This window comes from Cupressus sempervirens, chromosome 5 (assembly GCF_028749045.1).
Source record: "Cupressus sempervirens isolate cs-2001-9-10 chromosome 5, ASM2874904v1, whole genome shotgun sequence".
Taxonomy (NCBI): domain Eukaryota; kingdom Viridiplantae; phylum Streptophyta; class Pinopsida; order Cupressales; family Cupressaceae; genus Cupressus; species Cupressus sempervirens.
In genome coordinates this window covers 550532637-550555158 of record NC_143122.1, presented here as the reverse complement: position 1 = coordinate 550555158, position 22522 = coordinate 550532637, and the positions used below count along the sequence as shown (strand labels likewise).

Genomic DNA, 22522 nt, shown 5'->3' with positions numbered 1-22522 from the left:
CATGCTCTATCTCACAAATATTATAGTGCAGAGGTACTTCCTATTCCGGGTAGAGTGCCACCATATAGAGATGCCAAGGTTGCTAGTGAGTACAAGAGGGCATTTAGTAGATTCTTCGAAGATCCAAAGGTGGGGACAAATATTAAGGCAGAATTTAAATTATAAAGATTAGACCCTATTGATGTCAATGACCAATGCAAAATGGATGCTATTACACCATGGTAACTTCACGAGCAAGATTATGTGCAACTCCAACTTCTTGCAATTAAGATCCTATCACAAGTAATTTTTTAATTCTTTTTTCTTTTTTCTTTTTCTTTCGTGCACATGCATTGTAAAATTTAACACTTAAGACTCCTGAATTTATCTTGTATTTTTTTGTTTGGTTGTTGTTGGTTTTCTCTCTAGATTGTGATCTCTTTTGCCGCTAAGTGGAATTGGAGTACATACTCTTTTATCCACTCAATGAAGCATAACCAATTGGGTTCAAAAAAGAAAAAGACTTGGTGTTTGTTCACAACAACTTGTGCCTCGTGGCACATAAGGATCCAACATACAAGAAGGGAGCAGAGAAGCTTTGGGATGTAGCACTTGAGTTTGCTGACTTGGATATGATTATTTGGGAGCTTGTAAGAGCCACTTTGTTTGATGTGGATGTGGATGACACAACACCCTCTAGTGCTAGTGGAACCGGTTTGGGTTCCAATAATGATGTTGATCTACTACTTGCAGCTGCTAAAGACCCCATTGATCTGGATTTTTTGATACTTCATTTGATGATTGACGAGCATTTTCATGATTTAAGGAACATAGAATCATGTTTCAAACTTTAATAAACTGTATAATGAATTTTCAATTTATACTTCAGTAATTTAATGTGATGATTTTATTTAGTATTGTGAACATAGATCAATGATCAAGTATTTTATTTTTTTATGTTTATCTTAGACATTCGACATTGTCCAATGATCAAGCATCATAGAATTATACTATGAAATGATTTAGTTTTACAATAGTTTTTTCATTTTGAATATAATGCATACACACACACACAAATCTGTAAGAACCATAATAAAAAAATTCACAAACCAAGTTCTTGTACTCGAACCTGTCCCCAAACCCGAACCAATAATGTGGCATATAGTATATTTATGCTCACAATAGTGGAAACCATATATCATGCACATGCTAAACATAACTACCATACAAATTACAAATAATTTAATTAAGTATACAATATTAGATGATTACACACACTCATTGAATAATTTGATGATCAACTGACACCTATCAAATTACTACAAATGGAGCTCAGTAGTATCTGGTATCCTTTGCTGAAGTCTTATAAAGACCAAGCAAAGTCTCTCTCACTTAGCGTTGTCTCAGTTTAGAGTTCTAGTACTTCTAGGTGTCGATAGAAATTAATACAAAAAGGCCCAAAATAAAACACATCATAGCACCTCAAACCAAACTATCAAAAGTAACCTTATTAGCAAAACACAATGACCAATGCATTGTTTTGTGCATCATAAGCTAGCTAATAATATGATTTCAACTCAAATAATTTTGATTGCTACTAACTTATGAGAGTAATGTCCCCTTTTTGGGATTGCCCTAAATCTTACCCAAGCACAATGTAAATATCGAGTTTGCTGACTTTCTCTCTTTGCATGCTAGTCATTGCTCTTGAGTGTTATTGTTCAAGGGTCCGATCTTACTTGATTGATGTCTTGAGATGTGGGTGTGTAATGATTGATAAGTCCCATTCAATGCTTGGAATGAATCCTCCACTATTGGTATAAGGGCCACCACCTTTCATAAGGATTTTGTCAACATTTTTTGTTGGGGCCTTTGAGAATAATATATTATTCCCCCTATCAATCTCCCTTGCATGTCCTCCTTAAATGAAATCTTCTCCCCTTTATATCCTACAATGTGAGGGAGAGCCATAATGGTCACAACCTTTCATAATTACCACCCTTCAAATGGGTCATAACCATTCATCATTGCTGCCCCTTTGAAAGAGTCACTACCTTATCTTCTTCTAGTTCCTTTCTTCTTCCATTAATGCTGTTGGTGTAAATAAATATTTACTTATTACACTTACTTAAATTTACTTAGGTTAATGCATTATTTATTATTTTGCATTATTTTATTATTTTTATTTGTGAGACACTTAGGAGTTTGCGCACCTTTTTGAGTTGTCATGTTGACAACACAGGATTACGCAACTCTATTTATGCACATGGTGTCTACAACACTGTTTTGCGTGTCACACCCTTGTAGCCTTATCCTCTCATCACTGCACTTACTTCCGTGCTTAATGGAGGATAAACCATATCTGGTGGACATGTGCTTGGTTGTATGACTTATCATGATGTTGATTACGAGGCATTTTAGATGTATCTCAAAGGCCTTTATATACAGGCACTCCTAGTGTACTTTCACATTGCATGAATTATGGCATATTGAATACATTGTCATTCTGATCATACTCTCTCTCTTTGGTCTTCTGTGTGCTTTTGGTTGAGTTCTTAGTTCCTGGGTGAATTTTGCCCTTAGGCAAATTCTTACATGGTATCAGAGCAACTTGGAGACTTTCTCATCACATAGCCGTTTCGAGACCACACTTGCTTCATCACCTCAGCACGAATCCGGAGTGCTACAGAAATTGGGAGCGTCTAGAGCCAGATCTAACCTCGCCATTGCGTCCGGAACGCTGAACCGGTGAAAATCAACTATAAACACGCCTATCTTGGCCCAAAGTCGATCGTGAGGCAAAAAAAATTTGCAAATCGGAACCCGAAGGCCCCGATTTGCACAACGGATATGATCTTTTTGAGATTTGTAAATTAAGCATTCAGATCTATTTTCTCTGTTTTTCGGAATTCTTTTTTGGATTTATTTCCTTGCAAAGAATTTTTTTTTAGCCGAACTGGGCAGTGACACCCCAACTCAGCTCTCTCTGTATTTTCAGAGGAATTTTATTTAATTTGCAGGGTTATTAATCGTGGAGTATCTCTGAAATTTTGGGCATTTTCGCCAAGCCGTACACCCTGAAAATTTAGGCATCAGCATCCGGCACAACTTTCGGCCAGCACCTCCCATTTCCAAAATCCGGCGGGCTCTATTCATAAACCCTCGCGGCAGTTTCATTTTAAAAAGCGCTCTATGCGCTATCCCAACGAATGTGGGATAAATCCCACAAAACTCTGGCACGGGTTTTACATTTTTCAACGAAATCTCTGAACACCCCGGCAGCCTGCGAAATTGAAACTCCCTCCGACCACACAAGAAGGAACTCCGGCCACATGCCCTCTCACCATTAGCTCGCACAACATTTGGAATTCTACCACGCGGAACAGCTATTTCCTGCCACGTGACAACGAATCTTTGTGCCACGTCGGAACTGCCACATCATCCATGTGGTATCCGACCTCTTAACACGTCAGCTACCAGCTAGACACGCACATGTTAGCAACTGTACGTTCCATACAGTACGAATATACAGCCAGCAGACACGTCATCTGCCACGTCACCACAAGGCACTGATTTTTTGCTAGCGTCATCATAACACTAAGTTAAAATTGATGGTCGTTTGACCGTCATTTCCAGGCATCTTACAACTGCAACGACGATCGTTTGATCGTCAAATTTAGACTAGCAGTTTTTGATCCAGACCCCTCTCCAGATTGCTTTTCAATTTGGCAGCCTGACTTTGCGAGCCCATAACTTGGACATCCGAACTCTGATTTAGGTGCAATTTTTTTGAAATTGGGTAGAATTTTCTGAATTTTCTAGTAGTGGTGTTGTTTTCTGGTTTTGGTGCACAGATTTTGCAAAAATTGCGTTTTTTGGCGACTGTACCTACATAATTCTGCATTTTGCAACTTCAGAAGCTCCGTACGGGCACATCTGGTCACTTTTTCAAGTTCTGTTTTTTTTGAAAATGTGTATTTTTTCGTCTACTTTCCAGATCTAAAGTTAGATTCTAGGGTTGTGTGGACAAATTTGTCACTTTCAGAATTAGGCCTTTCTGGACATTGTAAAGCTTTGATTCTTTTTCAGAATTGTTGTAAAACTGAGCTACAGTGGTTAAGTGACAGATTTCAACCTTATAAGGCAGTTGTAAAAGCAAAATCAGAAAGTCCGCTTTGTTCATTTTGACAAGTGGCCCATTGTAAGCGCACTACTTATAAAGTGTCAAAGCATTTTTTTTTTAGGGGGACTTTTGATTGAGTGAACAGAGGGGGTGTGTACTATGTTTCTTGTGTCTCTATTTTGTGCTCTTTCATTTTTTGCATCGTGGGTTTTAAATGTCCTCCTCTAACTTCACGCAACTATTCTACATGGAAAGATATTGCATGTAGATTAATGGAAAAAGGATATAGTCTTTATGTTGATGGTACAATTACCGCACCTACTAATGCTAAAGAGCTCATTGATTGGCAAAAACAAGACCAACAGGCTTTAGGTGTTATCAAGAGTTGTATACATAGCGATCTTCTCTTCCATATTAAAAATTGTTCAGACTCTAAAGAAGCTTGGGATAAACTTGAACAGTTGCATGGTAAGGTGGATGAAGAAAAGGGATTTCAGATTGAGGATGATCTACTTCTCTTGGATCCTAAGAATTATGACACAATTCAAAATTATATCATCAAAGTCAATGAGTATAGGGCACTTCTTAAAGATTGTGGAAATCCCATGAAGGATGATAGGTTGATACATCACATCCTGAAGAGGCTAGCTTCTAAGTACGCCAACTTTGTTTTGAGTTTTAATACTCACAGGTTGACCATGGGATCTGCTTACCTAAAGCCTTCCTTTGATGCATTTGCAGACATGTTGATTGTTGAACAATCTCACTTGGTGGATTTTGGACTTCTCAAGTCATCAAAAACCAAAGCCTTGGTGGCTAGTGATGATCACAAATCTAGTCAAGGGGGGAAAAGCAACAACAACAAGAAGCAATGGAAGTAGAAAACACAATCTGAGACACAACAATCCTCCTCTCAACAAAGCAATTCTTCTTCAAATAAGAAGGGAAGTAATGAAAAGAAGGACAAACTCTTTTGTGCATATTGCAAAAAGCCAAATCATGACAAGCATCATTGCAAGACAAAAAGAATCGATGAGTTAGAAAATCTACTCAAGAAGAACAAGATTCAAGTGCCAGGTACTTCCAAGGATTCAACTCCAACCTCTTCGAAGGGTAAAGGTCAAGCAAGCACTTATGGCAAACTCAAGTTCGTCTTCAGAATGGATACTTGACTCAGGTGCCTCCTACCATATGGGTTCTTCAAAGGAAGACTTTTCTTCATTGAGGAAGTCGCAGGTGCCCCACATCCTCATGGGAGATGATACTAAAATGGAAGTTGAAGGGAAAGGACATGTGGAAATGGAAAATGAGGAATTTAAAGATGTTTTCTACGTTCCAAATTTAAGCTCCAATCTCCTATCAATTTACCAAATCACTCACCTTGGAGATGGTCATAAGGTTGAGTTCCTTCCAGATTCAATGATGGTGCGAAGTCTCAAAGATGATTCCTTGGTAGCAGTGGGGAAAGTCAATGATGGCAAGAGGCTTTATTCCTTCTCCCACTTTGTACCTAAGAGTCCTTCCCAAGCCTTGTTGACTCACTCTACTTCGAACATCAACTTATGGCATGAGCGGTTTGGTCACCTTGACTTCCGCTCTCTTCAGCAACTTTGCTCTAAACATATGGTCAAAGGTCTACCCAACATCACCTTTTCTAAGGGAGAGTGTTCATCTTGTTCAGTGGATATGAATCTCAATGAGAAGTATGATAAAGGGAAGTTTTCTTGACCTCCAGTGGTTCTTCAGCTAGTTCACATGGTATTAGCAGGACCCTTTGCAGTGACTTCAGTCAGCCAAGGCCGCTACATACTCATATTTGTTGATGACTTTTCGAGATTCACTTGGGTCTTCTTCCTTCATCATAAGAATGAAGTGGTTCATAAGCTTCAAGACTTCAAGACTCATGTTGAACACAAGTCAAGGAAAGCCATCAAGGTACTAAGAGTGGACAATGAGAACAGATATGTTGACAGAAGACTTAAGAACTTTTGCAGAATTGAGGGGATTGATCTTCAGAACCCACTAGCATTCAGTCCGCACAAGACATTCATCATAAGAATGAAGTGGTTCATAAGCTTCAAGACTTTAAGACTCATGTTGAACACAAGTCAAGGAAAGCCATCAAGGCACTAAGGGTGGACAATGAGAATAGATATGTTGACAAAAGACTTAAGAACTTTTGCAGAATTGAGGGGATTGATCTTCAAAACGCACTAGCATTCAGTCTGCACAAGACAGATGTTGCAGCTATGAGGATTAGGACTCTCAAGACCATGGCAAGTTGCATGATAAAGGCCATGTCTCTCAATCATACACTTGAAGTTGAAGCCATTAGCAGTGCTACTCACATACTTAACAGGTCTCCTCATCCAGCCTTAGATGGCAAGACTCCTTTTGAGGCATGGTGCAGCAGAAAACCAGTTGTGAGTCACCTTAGAGTCTTCGGTTGTCCAGCATGGGCAAACCTATCTTCCAAGAGTTGCAAGGAACCAACACCTAGGCCTTGTACCTTTATTGGCTATGAAGACAATGTGAAGGCTTACAGACTAATGGATACAGAGACACATGAGATCTTTGTGGAGAAGGATGTTCACTTTGAGGAAAGTTCACCGAGCTTATCCTCTACTCCTCTTCACACATCATACATAGTGGAAATTGATAGTGACACCAACGATAGTCCTTCAACAGGTTCAGACACATGGGGTTCTATCGACAGTTACAGTGAGAGGTCACATCAGTCCAGTCCACATGCTTATATTGCCACAGTGAAAGGTCCATCACAGCATGGTACATCTCGTCTTCCACTTCCAGCTTCAGTTGACTTGGGAGACAGACTTGAGGACTTACATCTTCTCATTGATGAAGGTGATCCTTCTACAGTTGTTGCGAGGGCTCACTCTAACCCTCATGTCCATTCTCTACATGATCAATCTGCACAGGTTGGCGTGATTGTGGATCCTTATGAACAGCAATTAGTGGAGGTCTCTTTGTCAGTTGAGGAGACAGATGATTCAGTGGAACAGGTTCAACAAACATCCTTGCCAAATCTGCATTCATTCTTTTCAGCACAGTTGGAAGGGGTGAACTTCAACATCAGCACAGGGATACTTGAGCAAGTTTCAGGGCCAACATACATCTTCAGGAGTGTACCTTTACCATTGTTTCTTCCTAAGGGGAGGAACACTATTCTACATTCTTGGACCAGCTTCTTCATTGGAGCAACTTTCACTTGTTGGCATTCTTCTTTTGGGGGGGGAGCCTATTCTGTCTCTCTTCCATCTCTTATTCTCTTATGTATATATTGGATGTATGTCGTAATGGGGGGGTCTTGATTACTCCATCCATCGATACATCCCTACTTATCTCTCTTTTTGGGGGAGGGTTTTTCCCATGAGGTTTTCCCTCTTTCCCCGCTATATGGGAGATTTGCATTTTTATCATGTACATGGGTACCTAACATGGCCTAGTAGCCAGGACCCATTATGCATCTTCATCCTAGTTCGTAAGCTTAAGGGCATTCCCCTAAGTTGCACTTAAAGGGGGGTGTTGGTGTAAATAAGTATTTACTTATTACACTTACTTAAGTTTACTTAGGTTAATGCATTATTTATTATTTTGCATTATTTTATTATTTTTATTTGTGAGACACTTAGGAGTTTGCGCACCTTTTTGAGTTGTCATGTTGACAACATAGGATTACGCAACTCTATTTAAGCACATGGTGTCCACAACACTGTTTTGCGTGTGACACCCTTGTAGGCTTATCCTCTTATCACTGCACTTACTTCCGTGCTTAATGGAGGATAACCCATATCTGGTGGACATGTGCTTAGTTGAATGACTTATCATGATGCTGATTACGAGGCATTCTAGATGTATCTCAGAGGCCTTTATATACAGGCACTCCTAGTGTACTTTCACATTGCATGAATTATGGCATATTGAATACATTGTCATTCTGATCATACTCTCTCTCTTTGGTCTTCTGCGTGCTTGTGTTTGAGTTCTTAGTTCGTGGGTGAATTTTGCCCTTAGGCAAATTCTTACAAATGCTTCCTTAATTCCTATTGTTCTCTTCTAGAATTTAGCATTGTTATTATTTATTATTGAATCTTATTTCAGAAAGGGATATTACAGTCCACCCACCCAAGATTTCTCGTCCTAGCGCAATGTTGGTTTTAATCTTGTCAATTCAATTCTTCGCCAATATGAAGGATATACAGAAGACACAAAGCATACTTGATAAAGGTACATATATAAAACACATAGGGAGTAAACATGCTTGAAACACATCAAATATGAACCAAGTGCATAAAAACTGAATATGTGCAAGCATGGAGCATACACATTAAAAACATTAATTATAAATAGGAATATATGCAGACATGGAGCATACACAGAAAAACATGAGGCATACATATGTATATATGCAGACGCAGAGAACAAAGGCCAACACACATGTAGTTGGAGCTTGAAAGAGGTTGTAACCCATCTTGCTACTAATAATCCATTTCAAATAAAAAGGCAGGCCTAAACCCCAATCTTGCTGCTCATAATCCATTTTGAGTCAGAAAGCGGGCCTAACCACAATCTTGCTACTCATACTCCATTTAAAGCCAAAAAGTGGGTCTACCTCATTTCAAGCCAGAAAATGAGCCTAACCCCTTTTTTGTTCATAATCATTTAGATACAGAAAGTGAGCCTAACCCCAATCTTGCCGCTCATAATTCATTTCAAGCCAGCAAGTGGGCCTAACCCCAATCTTGCTGCTCATACTCCATATAAAAAGAGTGCATGCCTGAATCTTATATTTTCTTATCAATAAGTTGAGGGTTCCTCTCAGACATTTAAGATATTAAAAGACTGAAGAGTAAAACAGCCAGATAAATCCAGACATCAAACATAACCCCCAACAGCCAACTATGGACCACACAAAAACCATTGTTCCAACAAAAGAAGGGCCTAATTACCAATACCCAACATCATTGAAGGACAAAATGGTCACTTAACCAAATTGTACCACCCTGGAACTGTCATGCAAAAGGATGCAACTAAACTATAAAAGCAGGGATCTTGCTGTGCCTACATTTGCAAACGGTCCCTAAACTTCACCAAAGGCCATAGGCTCCACAAAATTAATCGATATGTCTCACCACTGCTTCCATAGGATCAGCTGATCAGCATAAACAGAAAACTTAGTGTTTTTCAGCACTTAAAAAATTGTAACTTGAAATCAGAGTAGAGTAAACAAAGTAGAAAACCTTCAACCATCATGGCATACTACCAACAAACAATCCATATACATTGCAAGATCCTAGCTACAAAAAAATAATTCATATTTCAGAGAGTAAACTTATAGAATTTGTCTGCAAGAGCCACAATCCCCTTTCCATGCTTCTCCCTGTTCCTCTTCTACTTTAGCACAGACCTCATAACTTTGAAAAAGAAAAGTTTGCTTGCAGTGAGTAAAACCCTTGTTTAGGGCCCCTCCTTCAACAGCCAGATCTAGTATCCCTCTTATCCTTGAAATCAGACGCAATGGAGAACCTGCTTCTGAGAACACCCATATTCTCACTTCTGTTTTGATTTAGGATGAGTCTGATGAACTTCAGGATAGGCTAATCAGGAATGACAAAAGTGCTTTATGGTCGTTGGTCTGGAACAGTTCCACTTAGAGAAGACTACAGAAAAATAAGCCTCCTTTGCAGCAACTTTGAAAATGTATGTCCTCAGAGAACACTACAAACAATTTGAACAAAGAGCTTCTAACAAAGTCAGACACAGATTAAACTGTCCGTACTTTCGCCCATAGTTGGACTAATTGCTGATAAATCCCTGAGTCTCGATTTTTGCCGAGTCAGCTGGGCGAGTTTTTCAAAGAAAAAGGTGCCAGAAAAACTCACCAAGTTTTTCGGAAAAACTCACTAATTGATTAATCACTAAGTCCCAAATTTTTGCCGAGGTTTTCAGCTGGGCGAGTTTTACAGATAAAAAATCACCAGAAGCACTCGCCGAGATTTTTGGAAGAACTCACCAAGTTTTCGGAAAAACTCTCTGATTAGTTGGCGAGTTTTTTTAAAATAACTTGCCCATGCCTGTATACCTGTGTTAAAACACATAAAACAGCAGTTTTGTTATTATTTTATTGTTTGCAGCAATTTGGTTTGTAAGTGGAGGAAAGGAGGCTTCCAAGCCTTTCCTAAGTGATTGAAAAGTATTGGAGGTGAATACGAGTGGATTGAAGGCGAATTTCAACCAGTTTTTCAAGAAAAATTGCATTCCCATGTAGGTTTGCTGAGTTGATTTCAATATTTTTTCAAAACTTTTTATTCATTTTTTGTTGCATCTAAACAAATACAGAATCATTCCTAAGTATATAGAAATTATTTTGAATCATTAGAACAAGATTCAACACTATTTTTGACACGTTTTATTTAATATTTCACTACTTTTTTAGAAGAAAGTCTAGTTTTTTTAAATATCAAACCCTAGTAGTTTGTTTAGTTTTTTTTAACTTTAAAATGATGTCTAAATATATTGACACTAATTTAGATAGTTTGCTTACTCACAACATTATTTTGTCTTTTTAATTTCTATGTGTAGGCAGTAGTTAACAATAAATCATTAATTCAGCATGAGAGAAGAGTGACCACTAGAACCATGCCTTTGTAGATATATAGGCACTCATCCTAAAAAGATAGAGATAAGGCATGGACATATGCCTATGAAGCACCAAAGGAGCCTAGGAAGGTGATTTGCATAAAATGTGAGAAAATCATTTCTGGAAACAAGAAACTGCCTCAAATACCACCTTGCAGGCATTAACAAACATGATACAAAAAAATGGGACAATACTATAGAAGAGATTAAAAAAATGTTAATGCCCCACTTGCAGTTGGGGAAGAGAAAAAACTGCAAAGGGAGAAGGGAAGATTGGTTGTGAGGGCAACCATAGCTGAATCTCAAGGTGCTCCAATTGACATTGAAGAAGAAGAAGCAACACTTGAAAGTATAGGGGCCTCTCCATGGCCTGCCTATCGGCAAACAAAATGCCTCCTCTTTTACCGCTTCTACTTCCTCTGGTGGAGTGCCTACTTCTTCACCACCATCAGCATCAGGGATGGAACAAGGAGGTACATGAGAAATAGGCATTGCATGTGCTGATTTTTGGTATGTCAACAATATCCATTGTGATGTTGAGAGTCCCTATTGGCTAAATTTAGCGTCACAATGACAATTTCAGGAAAAGGGTACATGGCCCCTTCTCAAAAGGATTTGGGTGGGAGGTCAATAAATAATTGGAACCCACTTGATTTCATTTTTAAACTTTAATTGTTTTTTCTTGTTTATTAAATCAAAATTGTGTATTAAGACTTGATTTGACTTTGTTTTTGTAGACATTCTTTCTGATGGGTGGTTAGATGGAAAAAGATGGACCGATATTAATTTTTTAGTTGCTTGCAAGTACAATGTGAAATTCTGGAAATCCGTTGATGCCCCCAAAAAGGTGAAAAATGGGCAAACATTGGCATTACTATTGGAGAATGTTAACATGAAGATGGGAGTAGAGAATGTGAAGCAAATCATCACAGATAATACGGCAGCATATGTGACAGCAAGTAATTGTATGTTGCATATGATTAAATATTAACAAACGATATTTTCTTTAATTTTGAGGCAAAATATGGACAGTAATTATTTATTACTTTTACTAATATGTCGAGTAGAATCCTCCAAGAAAGGCACCCCACTCTTTTTTGGACACCTGGTGCAACACATGCCCTTGACATTCTTTTGGACATAGGAAAACTTGACTCTAATTGTGGAAGATGCAACGCAAATCACAAAATATATCTAGAATCACCCTTGGGTTCTACATTTGATGAGAGCACAATCATGGGAGAGATTCACAACGTTTGCAACAATTTTCTTGACGTTGTGAGGCAGTGACTCCAACTGTAGAAGATGCAAGGAACATCACACAATGTATCTACAATCACCCTCAGTTCTACATTTGATAACAAAGCACACTCGTGTGAGAGATTTGGTGAGACCTTCTCTCACACGTTTTGCAATGATTTTCTTGACATTGCAAAGCATTATTAGTACATTGTCTTCTTTGAAACAAATGTTTGTGTGTTAAGCATCACTTGACTCAACTTATTCAAAAAAAGTTGAAGCAATTGTCACGCGCATAGTTTTTGACAACAATTTTTACCAAAAGGCTTCTGAGATTGTGAAGTTGGCTTCAAAACTTGAATTTATAAATTTTCTTGATTCAAGTTTCTCATTACTAAAGACTTCATTAATTAATTTTTTTGCAAACTAATTTTATTTTTCAAATTTCAATTGTAGTTGTTTGAGCCCCTAGTTAGAGTTTTGTGTTTGGTAGATGGAGACCAAACCCGACTGGGGTATCTTTATGAGGCCATTGATGAGGCCAAACAATCTACAAATTTTTTTTTATTACTATAAGGGGGATATAGTCAAATATGATCCCATTTGGTAAACTATTTAGAGAAGGTGTTACAATCAGCTCCACTCTCACATTCATGCAGAAAGGTACTTCCTAAAACTTCGTTTCAAATTTGATGATTCTTTTTCAAATCGTAATGGAGAGGTCATGGAAGGGCCTCTCTATATGCATTGAGAGGATGATACCCAATGTTGCAGAGAGAGGCCTTGTGGAATCAAAGGACAAATTTTTCTCTTTAGAGCTAGCAAAGACAGCAAGAGGCACTCAAAACCCAGGTAAAACATTTGCAATTTTTCTATTTGATAAATTATGGTTTCACCTTTCTCTTTGCTTTCTAGCTTCTCAATATTTTATTTTGCAGATGCTTGGTGGCAAAGTTGGGGTGGAAATACTGCACATCTAAAAGAAATTGCCCTCAAAATCTTTTGCCAGCCTTGCAACTCATCCCATTGTGAGTGCAATTGGAGCTTATTTGAGTCCATACACAAAGACGAGAAACAAGGTAGCCCAATATAATCTTTGATTGTGCATAAGAAAGGCAAAGGAAGCACCAACTGGTCCAATTGATTTGGAGGATATAGATCCTTACAGTGATTGGATAGCATAGGAGCAACCTCCAATGTTTATTGAGGATGACATCACTGATTTGGAGAGGCAGGCTATAGAGGAGGAAGGGGTGGATTTGGTTTCACATTGGATGATAATGAGGAGGATGATGAGCAATTAGATGAGGTGTCATGCTAGTGCCAGGAGAAGCTACATCCAGGATGGATAGAGAGCCACACACATCAACAGGGACCACGCAAGGAGGCATGACACACCTAGCGCAAGGTTCTATTTGTAGGACTAGAACCTCTAGTTCCTCTCCCTTACTTGTTAGTGAGCTAGGAAGAAGAAGATGTAATTGAAATGATGTATTTATTTCTAGTTTTATTGAAACTATTTTTCTTCTATTCATCGACATTCTGCATGAGAATGCAATTTTGTACCCACTTTGCATTACATACATACATACATACATACATAGACATACATACATACATATATATATATATATATTGTTGGCAATTTGGCTAAGCAGATGTTTTAGGGTTGTCATTTATGGCAACATATATGCTATGTTAAGCAAGCAAAGTGTGAGGATATATTTTGATATTATGGACTTAGAAAGTTGTCTAAGTATCACTAAGGCAGACTATGTACAGTACCAATATTTTGGATAGGGAGCTTCACGGAGAGCATATTAGCAAATGCGCAGTTACTAGTAGCTAGAATGGATAGTGTACTACAAACCTACAAGTGCACTTGAGTTTTGGAGTCGTACAAAGTTATTAATGTTTTACCAATAATGGGTCTATATAGACAAAACAGGGCAGAGAGAAGAAAAGAGTAAATTGAGTTAAAGAATTATTTTGGTCAACCAAAATAATTACTTAACAATTATGAGACGACATCCTGAATGTTAACCCTAAGCAGGCAAAAGGCCATTTTGATGGCATGTGTGAAGACTTAAAGGTCGACTGGACAAAACAATTGGGCATAAAGGAAAAGAATTTTGCAAAAGTTGTGTGATGATTATGACATTGTAATATGATTATTCTATAATACAAATCTTATGTTACAACACAACAAAGGTAGTACATGTGAAGTTTTGTGAAGAAAGCTACAAAGGACAAATCAGATATTGAAGATATCAGCTTAGTGAGAAAGGTTTTTGCATCTATACCTTTTATTACATATTGTACTATTGTTTATGCAAGTTTGAGTAGTGGGCTCAGCTTGCTACTTTTGTAATTGTAATACCAACTCCTAACACAGTTGAGGCTTCTAACAAGGATACATACACTATACGGATGTAATAGACTCCTAACAGGGTCAATATCTTTCACAAGCTACTTTTGATTAGTGGATCATTTTGAGGGTACCATCCCCACCAAGGTTTTCCCTTGACTAGGGTTTCCCTAGTTAACAAATAATGGTGTTATTGTTATGTTTACTTTTCAGTTTAATCATATATGTCAGTTTTAAGATTGTTGATAATATCCATAGTTGGGCGAAAGTTTGTGGAACACTGATTCATCAACCCCCTCCTCAATATTCCCTATTTCTAACATATACATACATACACACACACACACACACACACACACGCACACGCACACAAATATATATATTACTCAGCTTATTTCTTTTGTGCTCTCATTAATTAACTCATTGGATACACCTTCTCATTGAATTTTGCAAAAAAATGCATTTCTAATTAAATCTCAGTGCCTGAGTTTTTTGCGGAGTTTTTCCCAAAAAAAATTCCAAGCTTTGGCAAGTTTTGTCGAGTCCAGATTTTCCAACTATGCAAGTTTCGCCACCATATCCACCAATTTGCACACATCCACTAGAAGGGCATACTACAAAAACTAGCACCATCTGTCAATCTTCACGATGCCATTGTTGGGTGATGCGACGCGCTCCCCTACCCACAGGTGGTTAATTATGTGGTGTTCCATGTTCACTAATAGTCATGGCTTTTGGTGCAACGGCAAATGGGCCCCACAATTGGTATCAGAGCCTGGTTTTGGCTTGGTCATGGGTTCAAATCTCCCCGGTGCCTTCTCGACCCGTGTAAGCCCCTGGTATGTGCGTCGAGGGGGAGATAATTGTGGGGCCCATTTGCCGTTGCACCAAAAGCCATGACTATTAGTGAACATGGAACACCACATTATTAACCACCTGTGGGTAGGGGAGCGCATCGCATCACCCAACAGCCATGTGTAAGGCAAACCATCCATGGTAATGATCACACCATTATTTACAAGATAGTCTCCCGAGCACAAGCAAAATGCTTCCACTCCTAACTGCCAATATTAAAAGCTAACACTCTCCCAAGGAAAACAAAAAATTGACCATACACTTTGCTCGATGGAACGAAGAATCGAGAAAAAAAAAGTAGAGAAGTTTTCTTGTTTCTCTAAATTATCACTAATCACTTATAGCCAGAATTTGCACTGTATTATTGTGCCACCTAATGCAATATTGAAGGATATATTCCTCAAAATGTTCACATACATGGCACGCATTCAAAAAGCAATTGCAAGTTTGCAAAATTAATTGTCCCATTGACTAAACCTGCAATTATTGCCTACAAATCACCCTCCGTAAAGAAATTTCCTATAGCCCATAAGATCAGAAGATTAACGCCTTTGTGCCTCAGAAAGACAAACCCCCCTCCTAAGAAGTGCCCAAAAGAGAATCTGACTAACTCCTGAGAACCACCCAACCCTCAGCCTTTCAACACCATAAAAACTAAGCCTTCGGAGGCAGTTCCTAAAAGGCTTCATCAATTACCCCATTAATAGGGGAATGCATGAATATTACATTTATAAACATAGCACCAAAAAGAAAAAGTACATAACAGATTAGCCAATCCCCATTGTATGTATTCAACTCCAAATATCCAAAGTCCAATATTAGGACCACAGCCTTAAAGTATTTAATCATTTTGTCGGCTGGATGATAAATATAAAGGACACAATATTAAACTGTGACATGATTCTGTCAAGGACTAGATTGTTTTGAAAAGAGCTATCCACGCTAGTAAAAAGTAAAGATGGTCATTTGAGTTCTACCTTAACACATAAAGGATAAAAATGTAAGAGAGTGTACTAAAAGCTTCCTGTGATTCAACTTAAGTCACAACTGCAGTAAACAAGCTTTGAAAATTTCATTTCATATTAGTTTCATGTTGACTATAAAGAAAGTTGCAAAATTAAATCAGAAAAAAATTACTTAGAAAAACACAAGCATGACCAGTCTTCAAACTTATCTTCCCTGGTTCTTTCCTTCATTCAAACATTAATCTTATTTTTCTTTGGTTCTAAATTGCATCTATCAACCCACCTTTTCAAGATTATTTTTAGTAAGTACTGCTCCAACAGCCCCGCCCAAAGATCTCCCAAATACAACTATTTTTGATGTATCAATATCAGTCCTCTGGAGTAGGTGTTCCAGTGCTGCCTGGTCAGCATACCACATCAGTATCATAGTCTGTTTGTTTTATTACCATTTTAGCATAATAGGTAAAATTAAACATTTTATGACATAGAGAAAATAATGTCTAGAAAGACTCACTTGTGCATCATGGCTAATGCCCTCTTGAGATGGGTAGCCATCACTTGCTCCATATCTGCTTGAAATATAATTAAACATACATTATATTTTTCTACCTTCAAGCTCTATATGCTCTAACTCCTCCTTGAGCATTCTCTAATTGGAGGGAAAAAAATAACCATATACATACCACCAACGGAAGATGCGTTCAATTTCTCAACACAGTGATAAACAGAAAGAGTCAAAATTTTAAATAGTCTAAAGATTGAGACGAACCCTCTGTAAGAGAGCATGAGAACGTTGCATTTCAATTTCTGTAACAAAATCCGAACAAACTCAAGCCGGTGGGCTATATCTGGAGATAAATTGTTAAGGAGATTCCCAAAGTTACTCTGATACGCAAAGACAAATTCACCTAAATCATTGTATTTCAATTTATTATTGACTGCTAAAGAGACCAATTAGTAAAACCTCAAAGGATACTCCCAGCATTTTCTTGGAAAAATAACAATGTTGGACCTGCAAGATATGACCACTCATTAAAAGTTGTCCACAGATACTGAAAAATTTAAAGTTCACGTAAGAATCTTGATTACTGCTGACATTTTCCAAATGCTATCCAGGCTACCCATCTAATGATTAATCTGTTTAGATCGAAAAATGTCCAAAACAATTACATACAGAAACATTAAAAGAAATTAGTTTACCAAAGATTACATTAATAACACCATATAATTAACATTGAAAACATATGAAATTCCTGGAACAAAAACAAATTTGGAAACAATCAACACATGCCCCTCAATTGACATTAAGTAGTGGCACACAAAACGGATGGGAATGTTTGCCTGACAAACTACATCAAAATACCTGTGAGGTGAATACTACAGAAAGGAGGAAACAAATAAATTGTGGATTTCGACACGTGTAGATTCCTGAAATGCTTCAAAAAACAGAACAATATGCAGTTAAGTAATTACCAATTCATAACTGCAGAAAAATAGCGTACTGTAGCACAAATTTACAAACCCAGAAAACATAAGCTGCAGGGTGTTTTCAAATATCAATGGTACATAAATAGCTGATTGACCCACTGAAAACACTGTGACATTAGTACAGATATAGGTTTACACAATAAAAACAAGGTTAGTGAGAACAACCATATGTTGTATAAAGATATCCTTAAAATAACAATTACAGCAAGTACCTCACAGCCAATTTGAATAAAATTAAATTGTTTCACCAGCCCCATTAATAGGATGTCTTGCCCACAAATTACACTACAGATAACAGATATGTAGCTTGTATTTCAGATATCCTTATCACTGACTCATTCTTCCAAATGGAATAAGTCTGCCCAGTTTTTGTGCCACAACTTATGTATAATCATTGAAGTAATAAGATAACAGAGGAAAAAAATTGAATTTATACGATAACAAACAACAGATGTTCTAGACGCAGAGTTGTAACCTGTTTGCCAAATCTGCAAAATATTAAAATCCTGATACTTGAGCCACAAACACCACCACATCAACTATGCAAACTTACTCTCTACATGTGAGAATGGGTTTGCATTGTTCATGGGTTGCAGTCTGCTGTTCAAACACCCTGCTCCCACCAACTCTATCGTATTTAAAATTTCACCAAGTTAGAACATTCAATAAAAGAACACTAGGTCACAAGCAACAACTGTTAACATCATGTACTGTTCTAATCATGTAAACCTTCGAATTGCACACAAACTCTATTACATCATTCATTACCACATGTAAGAAGCAAGCTGCCCAGTGATGGGAGCAGTTTGTAGGCCAAAGTCCTGCTCTCACCACCTTCTGTCAAAATATAGTTTCTTTTGATTACAATACTCTATTAATTTAAGCCTGCAAGCCTAAATCGTAGACCACCATTTTATTATAAAGAGTTCAGTAACTTTGAATGCTAAAGTTCCAAATCTGACCAATAAACGGGATTATAAGATCTATAATATATTACATTGTGTATAAAGCATGCCAGTAGCAGTGATAGGGATGCAATTTACCAACCAGATATCCTTACCCGTCCCTCTATATACATTTCTAAAGAATTCCCCAACTCTACTTATCAAAGAAGATTTCAGGGCATGGCAAAAATTTGGAAGCACAGATTGTTCAGAGAAACAGTTTGACTAGATAAATAAAAAATGCATGTTATAATATAATAATTCTGACAAGAATATCCAATTTAAACTCAATGCCTGTATATTTGGAAAATCCAATATCTTGATTGGCTTTTTAATAAAGCATTGCAAATGTTTTGTTACTAGAAGTTTTCCTATAAAGGATCTAATTTCTGAATATTTTATCAAAATCAAACAATTGGTGAATAATATAGAACATGAAAAAACCAACTACCCGATAACAAACTGAGTGCACCAGTGCAAGAACCCTTAAACTTGTACAGCTGAGAAATGGTTGTAACTAGCAAATTATATACTGTTTTCAAGTTTATTCATGTTCGGATAAGCAACAGAATATAATCATGTAACCCACAGAGCAAAACCATATGCTTTACTGGACAGTTATCAATGACGAAAACAGTGGAACACATGAACACCAACAATTTAACATGCAATCAGAAATTGCCAGTAAATATACAATCTGATATTGCCAGCTAAGTTTTCAACTAGGTTTTATGATTAGATCAAGGTTGCAAAATATGTGAAATAATTGGTCAAAGTTAGCGAGTTGGAGAAAATAGCCCCTACGTGAGTATCAATTGATGCAAGAACTCTAAAACTTGCATACAATGAAAGCCGAGCTACCAGAATCATCTGCCGAGCTCAAAAAAAATAAAAACATCCACTGTGGATATCCAAAAAAAATGAAAATAGAACCCACGAACACTACAATTATAATTTGACCGGCATCATTGTCTTTAACGCTAAATTGGGTTCTCAATGAGAGCTTAGAACTAAATAAAACCTTCAAGATCATCCATATTGTTTCCCACATCATAAAAAAATACAGTCTGAATTGAGTCTGTCTCGATGACGAAAGCAATCAAAATGACACACACAAAAATACTTAAACCTAAAATGGTATATTGCCAGCTAGGTCTTACAATTACGATTTAAGATTATATCAAGGTTGTAGAGTACGTCAGTTTTTGTTTCCAAAATACATTTCACATATCCGTGAAATTATGACTTGAATCGGGTCACAGCAGATAGTGAAACCAATATGGTTCCCAAATTTAATCTAGATTGACCTGTTGCCAAAACCCGCGATTAGGGTTTGGAACAAGACAAATACTACAAGGTCATACAATAAGGTCCACGCAGACTAAAACCGGAAAGCTGAATTTGGTCGTTGCAAGAGAAAATAAATTAAATACGTACACACCAGAGCTTTAACCTAATTTGGGATATTGCAAAATCCCACATTTAGTTTTGCATTAAGCCAATATTGCAAGGTAATTTCTTTCTCCATATTTTTACCCAACACAACGAACAAATGAATTTCAGATTTCATACCTGCGCAGTCTGGATGGTATTTGATAAACCAAGCATGTAGGCGGATTCCATCAACGGAAGTGAGCCAAACATCTTCATAGTTGAGATGAAGCCTGGCAGGGGTAATTGGGTAGCCCTTGGTCATGCCAGGGATGACAGGAACATACACCAATTTCTCCTGGAGAGTGACCAGCAGCACCATACAGGTGCACACAAGGCCTCCAACTCCATAAAGGAGGGCATTCAGATAGTTTACCATCTCGGAGCCCTGCAATGCAATTTTGTTAATCTAACAAAAGTGGGTGTATTGCGTAGGAGGCTTTGCCCATCCGATAATGAATTGGGTGCCACTGACTTTGATGTTGCTTGGAAGGGTGAGTATCATCACATCAGATCTGAGGTGGCACTTTTTAAGTTGTATGGAGAAATGATTTGCAGGTCAGAGTTCGAAAGGGTGCGAAGCAGTTAGGAGGACTGGACTACACTTTCCAAGGTCTGTTTGAGTGAAATTTAATCAAATTACGCCTAGTGTCAACGACCAATCCATGGCTCGTGTTTTACTTTGGGACTCCCGAGCGCCGTGGAGCTACTGAATGCAAATGGGGCCTTTAATTTATTATTCAATGTATATTATATGATAATTTACATAAAAATATAAAAGGATGGAATACAACGGAAATAGGAAGAGAAAATTAGAATATGTTTTATATTCTCTATTTATTTGGTACTCCAAATCAGAATTGAGAATTGGAAGACATATTCTAATTTTGTCCCAAAAATGAGCATAAGTCTACGTCAAAAAATATATGTTATTAGAATAGGCCATTCATATTCCTTATCTTATTTTTTCAAATTATATAATATTTCGGGTCCGTGGTGGTCACATGCATAAGGGTTTAATCATATTGGAATCCACTAATATTTTGGTTGTTAACAATTTGCAACGAGGTTTCTGCTGAATTTGTTGATCTTGGCTTCTTCTGGTTGTTGAGTGCATGGGAGATCATTTCCCTTGGCTTCTTCTACTTGCTAAGTGCATGGCTTCTTTGGAACATTTGTATCTCAGGCTTTTTTGCAACTGTTGCATTTTTTAAACCATTATATAGATTGCAGCATTATTTGTTGTCATGTGTGTTTTCCAACAAAAAATCGTGTGTTGCAGTCTAATCCAAGGTTTTCAAGGGTTTATTTGTGATGTTGAGCCCTATAATCACTACCTTATTTGTTTCTTTTTCCATAGTTGTGCCTTAAAAACATGTCAAATTTTTTGCAATCACTAAAATAAACTCGTGATTGCAAAAACATTGACACATTTATAAGGCACGATGACTCCCCACTTTGTGTTGACCTTCATATTTATACAGTTTGTCATCTAATGGAAGAATAGGGCATGGATATAACTGTGTTTTTTAAAAAGAAAAATGTGTGTGGCTCCTTAACTGACATGGGTATCGACATCTGCATTATGTGAGTGGGGGAGTTGGACGAGAGCTTGTCCCTATTTTTTACATGCTGACTTATGTGGGTTTCCCTTTATTTACCCACTCATAGATTTGGGTTTCCCTTTACAAACTGCATAAACTTGGTTGAAATAGACTCTCCACATTGTGAGGAGTTTTCCTGTAAGGCTTGTAAATAAACTCCAAAAATTGGAGAATGAAATGGGTATCGAGAGCAAGCATCCAAGACAACAGTTCCTAGTGTATGGAATACGCCTATGATAGAAGGCCTTGATTGGACCATAGAAGGACTTTATGTGCTCAACAAACACATTTAGCATCTGAGGTCGAGTCCTTGGGTTTGTTTGCGTATGTAGCATATGGTGCAGTGTAGATTAAGGTTTTCTTTAAAGAAGGCAATGATGTTAAAATTACCTATTTTATGAGGGAGATGAGATAAATGGTCCCTTTGAATGTGAAAACCAATGGATCCTGTTGAGCCTATTGTTGAAATCCATTGAGGTGGTGATTTTCTCTCTCTGAAAATCACCGGGTATTTCAAAAAATTCAAACTACAATTATTTGATCAATGGTTAAGGGAAATTTTCATCAATTTTTTGTTTTATTTTTCATTTTATACCTTTTTTGTATTTCATATATCTTTTGTTACGATTTAAGCTTGTCAGTGGTCAGTTTAAGCTATTAATTTGTGATTTTGAAGATTTAGTTGTCGACGTAAAATTAGTCCAAATTCTGAAGCTGGATGGAGTAAGCTTGGATGATTAGATTCTAAAAGTCCACGCCCTTGTACTGAGATTTTTTGAAATTGAAAGTTTATTTGGACTTATTATAGCATCATCATAGGTCCCTTGTTTTGGGATTTTGTGGAAGTGAAACCTTTTCCTGGACTT

The 22522-nt window shown here is 37.5% G+C and overlaps 1 protein-coding gene and 2 non-coding genes across 3 annotated transcripts in view; 2 read left to right on the top strand and 1 right to left on the bottom strand.

Annotated features, from left to right (window-relative positions):
- LOC149557117 (alpha/beta hydrolase domain-containing protein WAV2-like) overlaps positions 1–20478 on the bottom strand; it is a 28984-nt gene extending 8506 nt beyond the window's left edge. The window contains exons 1-5 of the mRNA XM_089831829.1: positions 20194–20478; positions 17166–17201; positions 16959–17037; positions 16704–16758; positions 16473–16589 (exon numbers count right to left, since the gene is read on the bottom strand). Of these exons, the coding sequence (XP_089687955.1) occupies positions 16473–16589; positions 16704–16758; positions 16959–17037; positions 17166–17201; positions 20194–20431 (525 nt within the window). The 5' untranslated portion in view covers positions 20432–20478. The remainder of the gene's footprint in view (positions 1–16472; positions 16590–16703; positions 16759–16958; positions 17038–17165; positions 17202–20193) is intronic.
- A 1543-nt stretch (positions 20479–22021) lies between these two features.
- LOC149557116 (small nucleolar RNA R41) lies at positions 22022–22118 on the top strand. The gene has a single exon (XR_016352510.1). It is a non-coding gene; the product is annotated as a small nucleolar RNA R41 (small nucleolar RNA).
- An 8-nt stretch (positions 22119–22126) lies between these two features.
- On the top strand, positions 22127–22203 carry LOC149557115 (small nucleolar RNA Z155). Its single transcript, XR_016352516.1, has one exon. It is a non-coding gene; the product is annotated as a small nucleolar RNA Z155 (small nucleolar RNA).
- Positions 22204–22522: the final 319 nt, after the last annotated feature.